The 19,364-nt window shown below is 31.1% G+C and overlaps 1 protein-coding gene across 6 annotated transcripts in view; it reads right to left on the minus strand.

The window, feature by feature from the left end:
* The window catches only part of Micu3 (mitochondrial calcium uptake 3), a 120,438-nt gene that overhangs the window by 36,125 nt on the left and 64,949 nt on the right, over positions 1-19,364 (minus strand). For 5 of the 6 annotated variants that reach the window (XM_021265098.2, XM_021265094.2, XM_021265095.2 and 2 more), the window contains exons 3-6: positions 16,196-16,227; positions 8,855-8,933; positions 5,357-5,404; positions 2,360-2,442 (exon numbers count right to left, since the gene is read on the minus strand). In XM_021265098.2, the coding sequence (XP_021120757.2) occupies positions 2,360-2,442; positions 5,357-5,404; positions 8,855-8,933; positions 16,196-16,227 (242 nt within the window). The remainder of the gene's footprint in view (positions 1-2,359; positions 2,443-5,356; positions 5,405-8,854; positions 8,934-16,195; positions 16,228-19,364) is intronic. The other variant, XM_021265096.2, reaches the window with a different exon arrangement.

Below are 19,364 nucleotides of genomic sequence, written 5' to 3' on the forward strand. Positions count from 1 at the left end.
ATTAGAACTTCGGAATAATACTGAAAGACTCTGGGTTTGGGTCCAGTTTCTGTCACACCTTAATTTTATTACAATGGACAGGCCATTCAACCTTCGCTGGGGTCCAATTTGCTCAAGTATGAAATGAGGACAGTCTACATAACATCCAAAGTTTCTTTCAGCTAACTGAACATAGTGGTGGAAGAACAGGCTCTGCAGGTATAATTCCTTAGGCAAGTTACTTTAATTAAGGTTTGTTTTCCTTATCCAGGACATGGAGATAATTCCCCCCCTACAGAATGTTGTGGGCAATCAATATTATAAGTAATTAGTGTATTTCCTGTTGCATAGGAAGTTCTCAATAAATGTTAATTATCACTATTAGTAGTGGTGTTTTTGTCTTTAAAACCCTACAATTTAAAAATGACAGTTTAATCTTACCTCTTTATCAGTTTCTGGAGAGCTTGTTGCTTTAAAAAAATTTATTTTATTAGTACTTGTTTGCAGTACATAATGGTTATATTCCTCGTGAGGTATTGGTACATGTATGCAACACACTCTTTTCATCTCTTTCTCCTCCCCTCTCTGCATATAGTCCCTTCATTTCTTGGTTCGCTCCCCATTTATAAAAGATTATCTTCCTACTTCCTATTATATTTTATTTTGCTCTTTATTTATCTCTTAGGTTTCTGATATAAGAGAAATTATGCAATATTTACACTTATGTGTTTGCTTTTACTTAGCATTATGGTCTCAAGGTGCCTTAATTTTCTTACAAATTACTCGTTTATCCCTCTTTGTGGCAGAATAGTACTCCATTATGTATAAATCCTATACTTTCTTTATACATTCATCTTTCAATGGACGTATACTCCACTTCCAGGATTTATCTATTATGAGTTGTGCTGTTTTAATATGTATGTATCATTGTAATATGATGTTTTGAGTTCTTTTGGGGAAGAGTGGAATTTCTGTTTTTAGCTCTAGAGCAATCTCCATAGAGGAGATTGTTCCACAGAGGTTGTACTAGTTTACACTCCCACCAACAATGGAGAAGGGTTTCTTTTCCCCCACAGCCTCACCAGAATTTGTTATTATTTGATTTCTTGATAATAGCCACTCTTTCTAGGGTAAGATGGAATCTCAGGGTTGTTTTAATTTACAATTTCTCTACAAGATGAATGTTCATAATAAGAATCATACTGTATTTTTACTGGAAGATCCACAAATTGCCTCTGGAAGTAGTATAAGTAACAAAACAATTAAATTTCTATTTAGAGATTTGAACATATTTTTATATATTTATTGGTCATTTGTCCTTAAGATCCAATCAAAAAATGGGCTCGTTGCTCTTGTGTGGATAATTTGGACAACTACCTCAACTTTTTAAAAAATACTCTAATAGCTGAAAGTCAAATAAAATATTACTTCCCAAGATTTTAGACTTCTACAAATAACTTAGCCCAATTCCACCTCCTGCTTTTATGAGCTTCTTGCATACAAACAAGAAAGTATCACTTATGAGGCAACAGTACAAGACCTGAAAAGATCAGATGACAGCTTTAAACCAAGGATAGGCTTTTGCAAGAATGTAGAGTGGAAAAGAATAGGAAGTCAGTGTGAATGGTTTTATCTCCCAACTCCACAGACTATATTCCAAAAGACATTTACATAAGCAGCTTTTTAAATTTTTGTTTTTGTTATTTTTTAAAATTTTGAGACAGGATCTTGCTAAGTTGTCCAGGCTGTTCTCCAATTTACAATTTTTCTGCCTTGTCTCCCAAGTAGCTGGATTTTTTTTTTTTTTTTTTTTTTTTTTTTGGTACCGGGGATCGAACTTGGGACCTTGCGCTTGCAAGGCAGGCACCGGAACCACTGAGCTAAATCCCCAGCCCCCGAGTAGCTGGATTTATAGGTTTAGTCCACCAACAACACCAGGCTACCTGAGCAACTCTGAAGGGACTAAGTTCTTCAAAAATTCATCTTTATGTCAGCGGGGTTGAACTTAGCAGTCTTGACACACACTTCTTATTCAAAATTATTTAGATAAATAGGTTCTTTCTGAAAGTTGTTTCTGACTATTAACTGGGCACATATACTCTGAGGACTACTTGATATCCAGCCAACAGAAAGTATCTGATATATTCCAAACTCCTAGATAGTATATAAACAACCATAATAATCTTTATATACTAAATAGAATTTGTATCTTTATAATGTAAATATTATTCAAATTGTATGAGTATATAACTTTTTATTAAATTAAGGTGAAAGCATAAATTTTTCACTTTTGCCTATACAGTAATATTTTTAAAATGCAAAACCATAAACTATAAATTAGAAATATTCATTGATAAAATGTAGCATACAATATACATACCACCAAAAACTCCTTTTTATCCACCATCTCATTGCCATCAGTGTCAAACATGTTGAAAGCTATTCTAAAACCTGCATGTGGCTCTGCCATAAAAAAAAGAAAGTATTCATGACATAGAAAAATGTATTTTAAAACCACATTAGCTGTAAAGAGTTACTCATATGCTGTACAGAAATACTTTTTTAAAATCAAGAAATTCAAAGCAACATGTTACTATTAAATATAGTAAAAGCTAAAAGCTATACAGAAATATACATATTTCTGCTTTCTATATTAGCAGACTTAATAACAGAATTAATAATATACTTTATTTTTGTGGTATTGGGATTGAACCCAGGGCCTGTCACATGCCAAGCAATCATTCTATCACTGAGCTACACCCCTAGCCCAGTAATATGCTTTAAAAGTCCTTATGTGATCCCACATGGCATTAAAAAGAAAAAACTGACTATTGTCCTTCCAAAAATATCAAAAGCCTATCAATTTGTTTAAAAGAAAATTATCAGCTCATCACATGTGAAATATTTTTAATATGATTAAGGTGCCAGAAAAAATAAAAATATGACACAATGGGCCAGTCCTCATTCTTCAAACAATTATAACCGAAATGGCCTATGGAGATAAACAGCAAAGTCTAACAAATTATAGATTTGGGTTTAAACTTCTAGAGGTTTCAGAAACAGAAATACAAAATAAAAGAGGTTTGAATATGTAATTCCCAACTTCTCAAAAATATGGAACAAATGCTTTTTTGAAAAAGCTTTCATATACTCAAAATTGCTTTACTTTTATGAACCTTGTATATAAAATGAGGTTCACTCTTTGCCTTTTTCAATTCTAGAGCATTAAGAAGAAATCCTGGGAATGAAGAAAATTTGACAGTGTTCTTCAAAGAGGACTGCAAAATACTCCCAAAATACTTGACCTTTCCTTTTCAGATGACTAGCAAAAAGTTTTAAACACAGACCCCCCACAGATGCACTTGATATTTATTACCTGTTATGAAACCTCGAACCTGACAAAAGAGAAGCAGATAGTCCTATTTTCTTCACTGGGAATAGCTGTCTCTGAAGCTGACAGAAGTCAGTCCTTTATGTTAGCTCATTTCTTGCATGTATTTTAGAAATCTAACCTTACTTTCATTACCATTTACTTGAAAAGTAACAAAAATTTACACCATCTTTGCCAACCAAGTTTTAAACTTTAAAAAGATCTTGAAAACATATGAAGAACAGCAGTCCTTACAGATACTGATTGGAAGGGAAAATGAATAGTAAAAGATAAAGAGAAAACACAGACATGTACTGTAGATTATGTAGCCCACTTCCTCCCAGCCTCTTTTCACACTATTGTTAGTTGTAACCTAAACAGCATTCCATAATTTTTCCATTCAAACCCTTTAAAGCTTCTACAGATGTGTCCTGAATGCCAAAGAAAGCATCACAGTATCCAAAGGTATAGCAAGGTAGGTAAGCAAAACCTACCTTGTCCCCTTTCAACAAGTAGCTCTCCTAACCAGCAACATTCTCATTTTTGCCTTTTATTTTGAGTATGGGTGTTGGATATTAAGACTACTTTTCAATACATGCCCACTCTAATTTTCCTTTTGGCATTCATTATTGATTGGATTTTATCATCACTTTTTAAGCATCATTTTATTTCCAAACTGGAAGAACCTTAGGTAGCTCTGCTACAAGCTGCATTATACTTGTTCTTCAACACTAATTTTTATTTTCATTTTAAGTATAGAGAAAAAATACACAAAAATAAAGAATATAATTATGAAACACATTTGTGCCATGAACACATTCTCCCTTCTCCCCTATAAAACTTGCTACAATAGAACTTAATGTAATAGTATTCTTTAGTATGTGAAGAATAGAATAGTGGTTTAAATTTTCTAATCATATAAGTCCAATGTATTTTAAAACTTGTTTCTAATGACAGTTTTATTGATATTCTTATTTCCATATATCTCCACAAATCCCCACAAGTGGAAATTTCAAGAGCAGTATTCTATTCTCTCATTCGTTTCTTTCTTCATTCCCTATTTTTTGAGAATGTACTATGTGTAAGACACTGTTATATATTTTGTCCATATATACAAAATATACAAAATATATATAAAAATATATATACAAAATATATATTTTTGACACTACAGAGTCTGTACTCCAGAAAGGAGAGGGAGACAAGAGCATGTAAGCCAATAATATTTTAAAATAAAATTAAGTGTTGTGAAGAAAGAGGATTAAAAAGAGAGATGGAAGAGGAGCTATTTTAGAAAAGCAAATTAACAATTCTTTAAGTCTTCACATTTGAAACGAAACCTGAAAGATGTTTATTCTCATGAGGGTCTCCAGGAAACCACTGGTGGCAAAAAGCAGAAACTACAAATCTGTGAAGTGAGAATTCAAGGAATAGAAAGGCCAGGTGGCTGGAGAAGAGTAAATAGTGCTACAGCACACAATTTCTCAAGAATAAATGCAAAGAAATATTTCTGAAATGAAAATGTTAGTAAACCCTACATATATTTCATAAGAACTGCTGCATGTAAGAAGAAGAAAGTAACAAAACTGCTTTCAGATGGGGATTATGGGTATTCTGATACACTCACAAGTCATAAGACTCAAGACTCATTCTCACATTAGTCTTGTGGAAAAATCTTTTTGAAATGAATGTAGTAGGAACACTACTATATGTCCTGAACTTTGGGGTATCATGCAGATTAAAAGTAAAAATAAATAGGCATATGATACTAAATTAAAGTTTATAAGCATTTTATTACTATACCATAGCCAAAATATTTGTTTTTGACTCTTAATAGTGCTATGCTATATAGCATTTTTCTGATCATTTAGTCATTATTTTTCCAATAAAACGAACATACACCTAAAGGAATTTTCACTAGTAAAATAAGCTAAGAAATATCTGTTTATAAGATTCAGACTAAAAAATAAAACTGTATCTAGAAATAGATTTAATGAGTATACTTACTTGTTAAAATACATAAAAGAAAAAGATATTCTGTATAAGAAATCACACCTAGAAGAAAAATAGTACCAATTATACTATATGAAATACTATTTTATATGTATCAAAGTAAAAACAAACACTATGAATAATTTACAGTTTTAAAGTAGATACTAAATATTGTTTTAAATGAGACTAAATTAGCAGTATAAAACCACTTTAAAAGAAGCAGCAAAATTAATTTTACTTTAATTGTTCCCTATACTACTATAGAGCCCCATACAACATCTTCAATGCTTTCAAATATATTGGCAAGAAATCAAAATTATAATGTTTAGTTATAGTTGTAACTTTTAAACTTGTTGCTAATTTTTTATGAATGAATATAACTTAAAAAGGTGAGAAATGGCTAATATTATAAAAACAGCTTAATTACTTATTAACACTTAAATAAAACATTTATTCTTGCTTAGATATTTGATTTTGTATTGACTTAAAAAGAAAAGTTTATATTCACCAGTCTTCTGCTGTCAAAGTATCATTTATTATTCTGACAAACAATGCTTCTATTGTGTAATCTTACGTTTTTATATTAATTGAATGGATTACAATATACATACCCTGAGTTCTCTATAACTGTAATTACAAACTTAAAAGGAGATTGGTTGAAGTAAATAAGAATATATATCCTGTTACTTGAATTCTTGCCTTTGTACTATAATACCCAAAACTAGAATTATTGGCTTTATTGACACATCCAAGGAGATAGAGATAATTAAAATTAGGAATAAGTCTATAATACTTATCTAAATAGCATATAATTTGATGTTTAGTAAAAGGGTATAAAAATCCTTAAATAATCAGACTGTGAACATTAAATCTCTATCTATCTGATGTTCTTTGAGGCTACTCTATTTGTTATAGAACAAAGAGAAGAGGAGTCACTGTCTGGCAGTTTGTCAGAGAAATGAAGGGAACTACCCAGGAGGCTTTGAAAGCATTCTCTTCTTTTGTTTATACTAGAATATTGTGACCTATAGATAGATAGTTCTGGTTGATCGCCATGAATGTTATGGGAGAAAGATTCTGAAATGGTCAATGTATATAAAGATACAATACTTAGATTCCATAGGGATCCCTCAAAAAGAAAAAAAAGCATAAATGCAAAAGGATAAAAGAAATAGGATTGGTAAATGGCCTTGCTGTCTTCACAATCCCATGTCACTGATGTGCTCTAATTCACCTGATAGAATATACTAGAGCTACTGGTTGGTATAAAGAATTTTAATAACTGCTATACATTTTTTATTTGATAATTAACTCAAGATTTCTCTCATATGAGGGTGGTCACTTAACAGTGAAAGTCTTAATCATGATTATCATGGTAGGCATTTATCTGTAGGACTACATGGTTAAAGAAGTGACTTAATCCACAGGGAAGGAGAATAAAGTGAAACTCATGACATAATTTAATAAGATTGGTAAAAGAAAAGAAAAAATATTGCTGAAGAGGAATTGTAAATTCTTAATGCTTTCCAATTACAAAAATAGGTTATTCAGGATCAGAGAAAAATTGAAATGAATACTAAACATATAATGGTGCAATCTTTAGAAAGATGATAAGAAAAATGTGAGCTAAGTTTTTTTTGAAAATTAAGTAAAAAATTTTTTAAAGGAAGTTCTTTAAAAGCACCATTACATTGTTTCATTTCTGTACCATGATACATTAAAGCTGGCTGTAATAACTAAATCTATGTAACATGTTTTTGCAAGTGTTACATACCAATTTTTTAAAAAACTGTATAACAGCAAATAAACTTTATTTTAAAATGAATCATTAATAGTTCTAAAGATGTTGCTTCAGAATTATCCTGCCAGTCAATCTTTATTTAAAAGCCACAAATCTGTGTTTCTCTACTTCACCTATCTTATAGGAACCTAAAGGTTCTAATGGGATCATTGATTGCTTTGATAATTTGATCAGCATGATACAGATACAAACTACACAGTAGGTCACTGGTCAAGTGTAGCTATATAAATTTAAATTAATCAAAACTAAATAAAAGTTCAGTTCCTCAGACTAGCCACATTTGGTGCACTGCTCCCACGACAGCACAGAAACAGAATATCTCCATCCCTCAGACAGTTCTGGACAGCCCTAAAACATCTCCTCTGAAACAAACAGCAATCAGGACTTTCAGGTTAAGCCTTTTTCTTAAAGAAAAATATTAAAAATATTTCCTTCTTCTATATATTGGTCTTTCTCATATTATATTTAGTCCAATTTGGATTTTCTCATGAGCTACATTAAGGGAAAATTTTGAAATTCACTCTACTTATCTGCTCATTCTGAGCACTGAATATCACTTTAAAATCTGAATGGTAATCTTTAAGACAACTTCCAGGAAAACGTTTCTACAAATGTTTTAAGCGACCTTGCCCCAGGTTTCTCAAAGATTTAAAAACCAGAGTTAGGAAAAGTCTACAATGAAAGATAAAGTGTTTCTTTCTTTCAGATTCTAAGTGAACCAGCTGGAAGTGATATGAATTTGTAATTCTACTTAGATAAAATACATTAATTGTAACAATTCCTTTAAAGTATTTGTCTTCATGCTAGAGTAAGAATAATATTTTCAAATCAGTATTGACTGGTTAACATTGATGAAAAAGAAAAATAACTATATAATTCTTTAATCTTTATATATTCTTATATTTGAGAAAATAAACAAGTATACATCTAGGAAACATCCCATTTTAAGATTAAGGATATTTTACTAATAATTTTTTCTATAAATAGGTATAAAATGTACACTGTGAAAGAAAAGTGAATAAAAGCCAGATATTATTTTGAGTGCCAACAAATGTATAAATTAACAAATTAAATTAGATACATGTATACTGATAATAGAGTAAGTTGAAACAAGTGAATTTTGCAGTGCGTGTTGTCTATAAAAGAAACATGGTTAAATTTTGTTGCCAAAAGACATACATAAGAAGTTTTTCATATTGATTATTTTCAGGAATCTCTATAATTCCCTATAAGTAAAATGGAAAGAAGAAAAACAGCCATTTGAAGATCAAGTATTTCTGAAAAATACTTTCTATGGATAAGTATACTCTTTTTTCATTATAGTTAAAAGTGTTTTTTAACTATACAAGTTCATATTTTTGTAAAAAAGGTGAAAGAAAGGAATAATATATGTACAAAATAACATAAAAACTACCCTTAATCACACTACTCAAAAATTACATTACTGGGGCTGGGGATTTAGCTCAGTGGCTCTGGGTCCACTTTGCAAGTGCAAGGTTCTGAGTTTGATCCCTGGTACCGGAAAAAAAAAATTACATTACCACTCAAAATAATTCATATTTTGGTATTTTTCTTTTTAGCTTTTTTCCTCTGTGCATACAAACACATACATATGTAATTTTAGAATTACTTTATATATGAGAAAAATATATACATGATAGTATAAAGAACATAGTGTCAATATTAAAATGCATGTACTAACATTAACTTACCTCTTTCTTTAAGATTTCGAAATAGCTTCGATGATCCCTTCCAAACTGGTGGTGTTTCTGAGAGCATCTGATTTAATTCCTATGACAGAAGATACCATAATTTTGATTAACAGGTAAACCATTTTCTTATTAGATTTAAAAATTAAATATCCATGCCAAAAATTCTTCATGAAAGACCTGGAATGTGGCATTATTTATCCTATTTTATGCCTGCAGTTAATTCAACCACAAAAACCAGTATTTGTCCACAGTGTATACTGAAGACACTATATTAAACTGAATTAGAGCTATCCAAAATTTCAGATAAATTTCATAACTGTAAGTCTATACAGATAACCAAATTACAATGAAGCAGCAAGTTCTGCTTTAAATTCTTGAGCCAGTTACAAAGTTATAGTTTTATGAATGCTATCGATTTCTCTATAAGGTCAGAGATGATCACCTGACTTCACACTTTTCTTTGTAGTACTCTTGGATTTAAGGGACAAATGAATAAAGGAATATGGTAGGAAGAAATGAAGATTATTTTAATGTCAACTCAGAATGATGACATTGGGTGAACTCGGTGACGGGTATTAGGTTAGTGTAACTAGTTTCATTTCTTTTTCTAATTTTAATTTAAATAGTCAGTAAAGAACATAGACTTCACCTGCTGCTTAGCCATCAGCTTTTTAAAAAATCAAACTATTACACCTAGTAGGAAAGTATTTTAATAGAGGATTTAAATGTTTGAATCATCACTCTCTAGGATATCCTTAAGACTTTTCTGTAATCTTGGTTTGGTGGGCATCAATTTCTTAGGAAGTCACTGCTTGTATAACAATTTTTAATTTATTGTGCATACTTTGTGAAAATAAGTGAAAACTGTAATTAGGTTAGTTGTGGAGAAAACTGATTTAAAAGATTGGTAAGATAACTTGAAATAATTTGAAATTTAAAAATTAGTCTGCTCAGTATTTCAAAATACCTTTCCTGTCAAGTTGCACATAAAAATGCTCTGATATTTATAAACAACCACTTTTTAAATTGCAAAGCCACATTAGCAGGAAAATAAGAGAATCCCAGGGATGTCAAAGACAGGAACATTTTTAGGAGATTTATGGATGCCTTGAAGTCCATCTGTGGATTCTTTCATTGATTTCCTTTATGGTAACAGATGCTACAGGTTATAAGTAGTGTCTGATTAGGGTGTCAATGACAGAGGTAAGGCTTTAGGTATGAATAATAATGAGAAACTGGTATATTTACTGTTTAGACAAAAGTAAATATTTGTATTAAAGCAAGAGATTGTAAAAAGCATTTTGAATACATTTTATATTGCTCTATTTATATCATCAGTTTTACAAAAATTTCTTTCTCCTCATTTTAATGTCTTTAACTGGATTTATTCTAGCTTTAACTCTGCTAAAGTTTAAGACTGAAATATCATAGTTACCTTTGAGTGCCCTCTATCTGATTGGAATGGATTCACATACACTGTATTTTATTTAATTCTTTTTAAAAAACCCTCATTATGCACATTTTGCTGAAAATTAAAAGTGGATAAGTACATTACCTCTGCCACTGGTACCCTAATCAGACACTACTTACCTATCACCTGTAGCATCTGTTACCTGCAGCATCTGTTAACTGCAATGCAGATATAGTACCATAAAGGAAATCAAAAAGGTCACTAGTAAATGAGAGAAGTTAAGCCTTACTCCAAGCAGTTTATTTTAGTAATAATCCATTTTCTCTGGTTTAGATCACCTAATTGACAGTGATCTTTTTTGTTTTCTGCTGACTTCAAGGACTTAAAATTTATTAAAATCTTAATACTTCCATTCATGCTGAGAATATTCTCAATTCTAGTGCTTATCATGGGCTCTTATATATAGTAGTGCTTTATAAAAAAAGAGTTTGGCTTTTGTCCCTGGTTTCTGGGAGGAAGAACCTAATTCCTTGCATGACACTTGAGTTTACATTGAGATGACTGAGGATGGTGGCTGGTCATCAGAAAGAACAACTGTGATTAGAAGATTGCTGCACTGACCCAGATGGACTTCATGAGAGGAAAAGTTCTAGAGACTGAGTTCAATCACAGGGCCAATGATTCAATCAATTATGCCTAGTAATAAAACCCCAAGAAGAATTCTGGACACCAAGTTCAACGGAGCTTTCAGGTTGGTAAACACACTGAGCGCTGGAGGGTAACACACCCTGATTTCACATGGAGGACACAGAAACTCTTCGCCAAGTGCCTCCCAGACCTAATCCTTTGATTCTTTATTTGGCTGATTTAATTTGTATTCTTTATAATAAAGTTATAATCATAAGTATAGCACTTTCCTGAGTTCTACAAGTCATTCTATTAAAACCTGAGAGGAGTTATAGGAAACTCCTAGATTTGTAGCCAATAAAGTTGTAAGTGTGGTGGCCTAGAGACTCTTGAACTTGTGGTAAGCATCAGAAACGAGGGCAATCTTGTTGGGCACTATGCCCTTCAACTAGTAGAGTTTGACATTACCTTTGGATGTTTAGTGTCAGAATTATATCGTAATATTGCAAATAGGAGGCAAATATTTATTAAATTCAGTTTCCTGAAATTATACATGATTTTTAAAGGATTTATACAATTTTATTGAGTAGTTTTAAAAAATGTATATAGTGTATTTAATATATTTACAAGAAAATTAGTGAATAGAGAAAACTATAATCCAAAAAGGAATCAAACTTACATTTATTGAACTTTTAAAAATCTACTTCTCTAGCTAGGCACCTTTAAATAGTATTTTGTGGTTGCAAATACTAATTTATTCCCTATATACTGATTTGCAATTTACTCTTTACTTTCTGTACTTTGTACTTCCTGTATAATGGGCATATTTTCTTATCTTGTAGTCTTCCTTTCCATATTAATGGCAACAAAGTAGTTATCTGTAACAGCTGAAATCCAACTCTACATTTTTCAAAATACTGACCCCAAAGAGATTATTTACATAGGTTATATCTATCAATACTTAATTTATTTGAAATTAAAAAGAAGAGGGGCCAGGTATTTAGCTCAGTGGTTCCGCCACCTGCCTTGCAAGCGCAAGGTCCTGAGTTCGATCCCCAGTGCCAAAAAAAGAGAAAAATTTAAAACACAAAACTAGGCAAACACACATTTCATTACCTCATGAGCTGTCAGAGCAATGACATGATTACTCATTATGTGGCCTGTAAAAAACTTTTTTTTTTTTTTGATACCAGGGATCAAACTCAGGACCTTTCACTTGCGAGGCAGGTGTGGTGGCACTGAGGTAAATCCCTGGCCACCTCTAGAAAACTTTACTAAACACTCTTGAGAGAATGAGAGAGAATAAAACAAGTATACACTCAGTAATGATGAAAATGATGTTGACTTTACAGATTTTTTTTTAAAAGGTCTTTGCATTTTAAAGAACTGCCAGTCTGTATTATTCTGCAACTTGCTGTTTTACTCAACCTGAGTTTTCAAGGTCTAGTCACATTGATACACATTGCTATCTATGTATTCAGTTTAACCCTGTATTACCATATTTGTCTTTAGTATGTCTATTCACAACATTATTCATTTCCCTAATGACTGACATTTATATTGTTTCTAAATTTTTATTATTACAGTCAGTATTTTAGGAAACATGAACAGGATTCTTGGTGTAAATATGTAAACATTTCTCTAGCACACATATCTAGAAATAGGATTTCCAATAAGCATTTTCAACTTTATTAGCTACAGGCAAATTTCTCTAAAAAGTAAACATACCAATTTATTTTCTCACCTAGTTCCTTCTTTGGGGGTGGTTATTGTTGTTCGTCTTTTCACCTAGCTCCTTCTTTTTTTTTTCCATTTAGTTTATTGGTACATTTTAGGTATACAATACATTACATTCATCATTGGGATCTTGTACCTTTCTTTACATGATGTATCTTGGTTCTTATTTTTTCCCCATTCCCTACCCTCCCTTCATAGCTCCTTATCTGTGCTAATTACTGGCATTTTCAGATTTCTAGAAGTTAACAATTTGGAGGATATGAAACAGTATAATATTACTAGTTTAATTTGTATGTCCTTGGTTATTAATGATGTTGAGGTCTTTAATATATATTTTTTGGCTACTATGGCTGTGTTTGTCCATTTTTTCTTTCTCTTTTCTTTTTTCTTTCCTTCTTTTTTCTTCCTTCCAGTACTATTGCAATATAGCCCAGATCAATCTTGAACTCACTATACAGTTTAGGCTGGCCTTGAATTTTTGATTCTCCTACCTTCGCCTCCAAAATGTTGGGATTACAGGTATGCTGTACCATACTGGCTGTCCATTTTTCTCATTGAGCTGAATATATTTAATTAATTAATTAATTTATTTATAGTTCTATATAGTATGATATGACTATAAATCTCTTAATTTGTGTTATAATACGCTGAAGTATATTTTCTCATGCATGATACATCTTTAACACTATTAACACTTTTTTTGGTGCTAAGATTTTTAATATTTAATTTAGTAAAATATGCCAATAATTTCCATTTTGTTTTACTTATGTCTCATCTAAAAAACAACTTCTCAGGGCCAGGGATTTAGCTCAGTGGCACCACGTCTGTCTTGCAAGTGCAAGGTCCTGAGTTCGATCCCCAGTAGCAAAATAAATAAATAAATAAATAAATAAATAAAAAACAACTCATTTTTTGCTTGTCTTTTGAAATTTTTTTGACAAATAAGAACATAATCTATGTGAAATTACTTTTTGTGTATGGTGGTGGTATTAAGGTTTAATTACATCTGCTTTCATGTAGAAAGTCCATTATTTTAACAACTATGATTAAGAGGTCATTTTTTTCTACATTGATTTACAGATTTCCCATAAATGTCTCGATCTATTTCTGGATTCTATATATTCTACTATTTTGATCTCCTTTCAAAAATCCTTGTAATGATACAATATTATTTTAATTATAGCTCTATTATTAATCTCAATATGCAATAGAGCCATTTGTTCTCATCTTTATGGACTCTTTTTCTTCTTTCCTTTTCAGAACTGTTCTAAATATTTTGGGGTCCTTACTCATACAAGTGAATTTAAAAAGTTAAATCCAAAATCAATTCTGTGGAATTTTTATTACAGTTGTAATACATTTATAGATAGATATGGAAGAAATCTGTATCATTAGGAGATAGCTTGTCATGTATGAACATGATACTCATCTTTCTAAAAATGAAATTTAATAATGGGTTTCACATTTTCTGTTAGGGACACTGTTAAGCACCTCACAGTTCTTGTTGATGTTGTGAAATGTCTTATTTGAGGCATTACTGGTACTGTTGGTGTAGATGCACAATGTCAGCATGTTACTAACTTTGGTTCATCAATCTTATAGCCAGCATCAATCTTGCTAACAATTTTTTACTGAACTTTACTAAATTTGAAATGTATATATTTTTACATTTTCTCTTAATCATATTGTTTGCCACTATTCCAAATATTAGAGCCTCTCTCTTTTTAAAATTTTCTTGTCATATAGTATGTTATGGTTTAAATTGTGTCCTCCATCTCTCCAAATTTAGATTCATATGTACCTTAGAATTTGACTATTTTGGAGAGTGGTCCTATAAAGAGGCAATTAAGGTTATTATATGAGATCAGTAGAATGAATCCTAATCCAATAGATCAGTATCCTTATAAGAAGAGATTAGGACATAGATATGCACAGAGGAAAGGCTATATGCAAAGGCAGAAGGAGAAGACAGCCATCTAAAAACCGAGAGGCCTCAGAAAAAACTAACTTCTGATATCTGCAGTTTAGATTTCTAGCTTCCGAAAGTGTAAGAAAATAAATGTGTGTTATTGAAGCCATCTAGTCTATAGTACTTACTTGGTCATGGCCAACTAGAAATCTAAGCTAATGAGATCTATTATTTTGCTAGATCTTTAGTAAAATGTAGAGGAATAGTTATGATATCAAGTATATTTGCACTATTTTTATTTAAAGAAAGTGTCTCTAAAGTTCCACAAGTAAAGATGATACTTGTTATAGGTTTGAGGAATCTCTTTTACTAGTTGAGAAGTTGGAAATAGCCAAGTTAAAGAACAGGAAATTATCAGTACATAGAAGCTGTTTTGAGCCCCTCACTGATGACATTCCCTGCATCTACCCTAGAGTAGAATCTGTCTTGAATTTTATGTTAATTATTCCTTAGCTTTCCTCCTATGAATATATCCCTAAATAATAAGGTTTTACTTTCCCAATTTCAGGCTTTATGTAAATGGAATTATATTTGTTTTTGTAAATTGCTTATTTTATTTACCATTGTTTCACTGAGACTCATCTAGATTAAGCATCACTATAATGCATTTGTTTCCACTACTGCCATAGCATTTACTATATTAATATATCAAATTTGTTATGCCTACTATTACAAGGGGTTCTTTTTGGCCAACATAAACAAACTATGGACATTTTTGTGAATTTCTGCTGCATATAAACAGTAGTTCATTTAGGTGTATACACTAGTATGAAACTACTGGGTCACACTGTATATTCAAATTTAAACTTACTCAGTACATGCGCATGCACTGTTGTGGAATTTAAACCCGGGCATAGAATTGCTGGTTATAGAATATGTACATCTTCAATTTTAGTGAATAATACCAAATTGTTTCCTAAAGGAGTGTATCAATTTACACAAGATTTATCATTAATTTTCACCAGCCCTTAGAATTGTCCACCTTTTTTCTGACAATCTGTAGGGTAAAAAAAAAAGGTACCACCATCTGATTTTTTTATTAGTACATGTTTATAATAAATACTTATTACATTTATTGTGGGGAGATTATACATGTGCATAACACATCTTAATTCCTTTTTTGTCTCCTTCCCCTCCCTTCCCTACCTGCTTCCTCCAACTCTTGTTACACTTCCCATTTACAAAAGCTCTATTTCCATTTTTTCAATTGTTTTTTAATCCTTTTTCCTTTCCTTTCCTCCCCCATCCCTTTCTTATTCCCTCTCCCATTTGAAAAAGATCTCTTTACTTTCTATTATCTATATTTTATTTTGTTCTTTATTTATATTTTGGGTTTCTCATGTAAGAGAATAAAGAAAATATGGTATTTATACACAATGGAGTACTACTCTGCCACAAAGAAGGATAAACTTGAAACATCTGCAGGTAAATGGATACACCTTGAGACCATAATGTTAAATGAAATAAATCAGACATGCAAGTTTAAATAACATGATTTGATTTTAATTTGCAGAAGTACATATGTAAAATATATACAAGTGTGTATGCATGTATGTATACATATGCATGCATATGTATGCCAAGAGGTTTAACTTACCTGTTTAGAAAGTGACTTCCACGTTTTAGCAACTAAAATAAATATAAAATAATTAGATAATAAATACATGATGTAATGTATATCCATATTCAGTAACCATCTACAACCATAAGTCAAAACCAAACTTTCATGTCAAAAAGGTAAATTTTTTTAACCTCAAGATTTGAATTTAAGATATGATTTTATTTATGTTATTGGCTTGTTTCATTAACTATAAACTGTTTACAATAAGTAATAATCAGTAGAATAGTAAATACTTTTCCATAGCCATATTATTATATTTGGGGCTAAATAAAAGGGAGAGGAGGTAAAGTGAGAGGGAAACTTGTCCTGTTTCTCATTCTTCTTCCCTACAACTGTTCAAGAAACATCTTGGAATGAGTGTTGTAGTTGAATATCTGGGTTCACTTTCTTTTTCTGATTCCTCTTTAGATAGTGGAAGATCTCAGACATTATAAATCCTATACTGTTCAGACAAATGTGCAGTCAATATTGCTGTTTCTTTTGTCCAGATTTAAGCAATGTAAATATCTAATACCTGCCTAAGGACAGTCTCTAGGTTGGTACTGGTATGTGATTAACTGGTAACATACCTATAATATAGCGAAATCAGGAGAACTTGTAAATAATATTTTATCAATTACAACAATGACAACCAATATTTTTTCTACATGGCAATGGAACTAGTTATGAGTAATTAATAACCAATCAAATTCAAAATCTTAAGAAAGGTACTTTTTCTATGCACCTTTTTAAAAGCAATACAAAACTCATTCATTTCTGATTGAAAGGAAGGAAATAAGTTTTAAAAATTCAGCAAATTGATTTTCATGCAGATAGATATTTCTTCTATGTTGTAACATCCTTCACCCAAGATAGTTTTATAAACATTTAATCAAGTGATAAAAATCACAGGTCTATTAATTTGACATGTAAACTTAACTGTGGACTGTATACATTCATTTCATAATGACACCTTCCTTTTAATAATGTAAATAATACTTAAGATTTTGTTGCTCTTGAAATGTACCAGTAAGAAAAGAAAACAAATGGTACAAAAGTATATGCATAAGCTCTTATGTAATACTGAGAAGCTAATTATCAAAAGAGGAAGTTAGACATACTCTTCAGCTTTGTAGGGTTTATGAGATATCCATGGTAAATTATTCACAAAGGACATATTCATTGTGCCAGAAATGTACAACGTTCAACATTATTAGTGTTTTAAAATAAAGACTAATGAGTCATTACGACAGTTCTTCAAAGGATTTTCAGACTTTATAAATTCCCTATTTCATATGAAGTTACCTCATACATAAATATAACTTAAGCGGGGAGGGGGACTTTAATTCTATTGGAAATAGTTTATTTCTTAAGCTGTAGATTTATGCTCATTATATTCTTAGTACTTTTTTGTATTCCTGAAATTTAAAAAAATATATATATTTTTTAAAATCTAAATTAAAATAATTCTTGATGCTATATGAAAATAATCAATTACTGATTTTAGTTCTACGAGGGAAATTCACCTTTTAGATGCTATTAAAATAGGTAAAAAAATTTTTCTAGTTTTCAAAAACACAGTAACCAACAATCATAATAATTACATATTATATCATTTTTCCTATTGAATGTCACTATAATACTGTATCAAAACATTTTTAAAAATCATGCTTATAAATTCAAGTGAAAGCGATGATGATGACTACAGATACCAACATCTATTAAATGCTCACCGTGTACAAACACAATTTATTCATGGAGTCTCAAAAAATCTGCATGAAGCCATTACTATTTTTATATTTAGTATTGACTATTTAATACATATTTTAAAATCTATAATGGAAGGAATCAACTAAAGAAACTATAAATCTTATCATAGCCTTCACATTTCTTTTTTAGAGGCCCTTAATTTCTAGCCTTTTCTATCACTATTATCCTACATACTCTTAGAGTGCATGCTATGAATATACCAGTATTCGCTTGCCTTTGTGTTCCTGCCCTTACAATTCCTTCCACTTTATATACTATCCTCATATTATCCCGTCAAAATAATTTTTAAATGTATTTTTATGGGTTAAAATCTTGCATAATCAAGCCTCTGTCAGATTCCACTGCTGCTAAATGTCCTTTGTGTTCAGCAAACAGTATCTCAAAAGAGTCGTTTACATTCACTGTCTTCTTCATCTACTACTCATCCCTACAATATGGTTTTTGCTTTAATCACTCCACTGAAATATCATTTGAAAAATCACCAATAATTTTCATATTTTTTCATTTTTTTATCCTTATCTAACTTGACTTCTTAGTAGCATTCCACTTGACCATTCTGGTCATTCTCCTTGACCTTTCCAACTCTATGCTCTTCTCATTTTCTTCTCATAGCCCTGGATACTCTTCTGTCTCCTTTTAAAGCTTATCCTTTTCAGCCTTTGTACGTTCATCTTTTAAAGTGTAGGTGTTCCTCAAGGATTAGTCCTTGGTCATCTATATTCTCATACTATCAAGGGAGAATATTCATCTATACACATTGCATTATCAATTATATACAGAGGAATATTCTCCCTTGATCTCCAGTACAAATAATCCAAGGCATTAATATTAACTTAATTAATTTAAATTAATTCATCAAAAACTAGTCTGCAAAGAAGCCAATTTATCAAATTTGGTTTTGCTATATCCTTGCCTCTGGAGAAAAAAATGGCTGTAATTGTTTTAATCTAGTTTAAAGTATTTATGTGATAGTTTCAAGGAAATCAAAGAACTGATTAGGCAGTATACTAATTTTTGGTAAGTTGTCTTTCAGTAAAATGAAATTAACTAGGAGAAAAATCCAATTGCCTGGTCTTTTACACATCTCAAATGCATTGTGTCCAAAACTGAAATAGTGATTTTTCTCCTCAAACCTCATTCCTACTGTCATCCACCCAGGTAAGCCAGCAGAAGCCTTTAGTATTCATTGCTATTTCACCATCACCTTTGGAGGCTTTTGGGACCTCATTAACATCCAAGTTGTGATACATATCAAAGAAGAATATCCACAATTATCAGAAAAGGCTATTAAAATATCCTTCCCTTTTCCTACTATATATATATCCTCATATACTTCATGAAAAACAACATGATATAATACAAATACAAAAGCACAAATGAGAATCCAACTGTCTTT

The sequence above is a fragment of the Heterocephalus glaber genome, unplaced genomic scaffold, assembly GCF_053883595.1.
Source record: "Heterocephalus glaber isolate CG9 unplaced genomic scaffold, H.glaber_assembly_v1.0 deba00001461, whole genome shotgun sequence".
NCBI lineage: Eukaryota > Metazoa > Chordata > Mammalia > Rodentia > Bathyergidae > Heterocephalus > Heterocephalus glaber.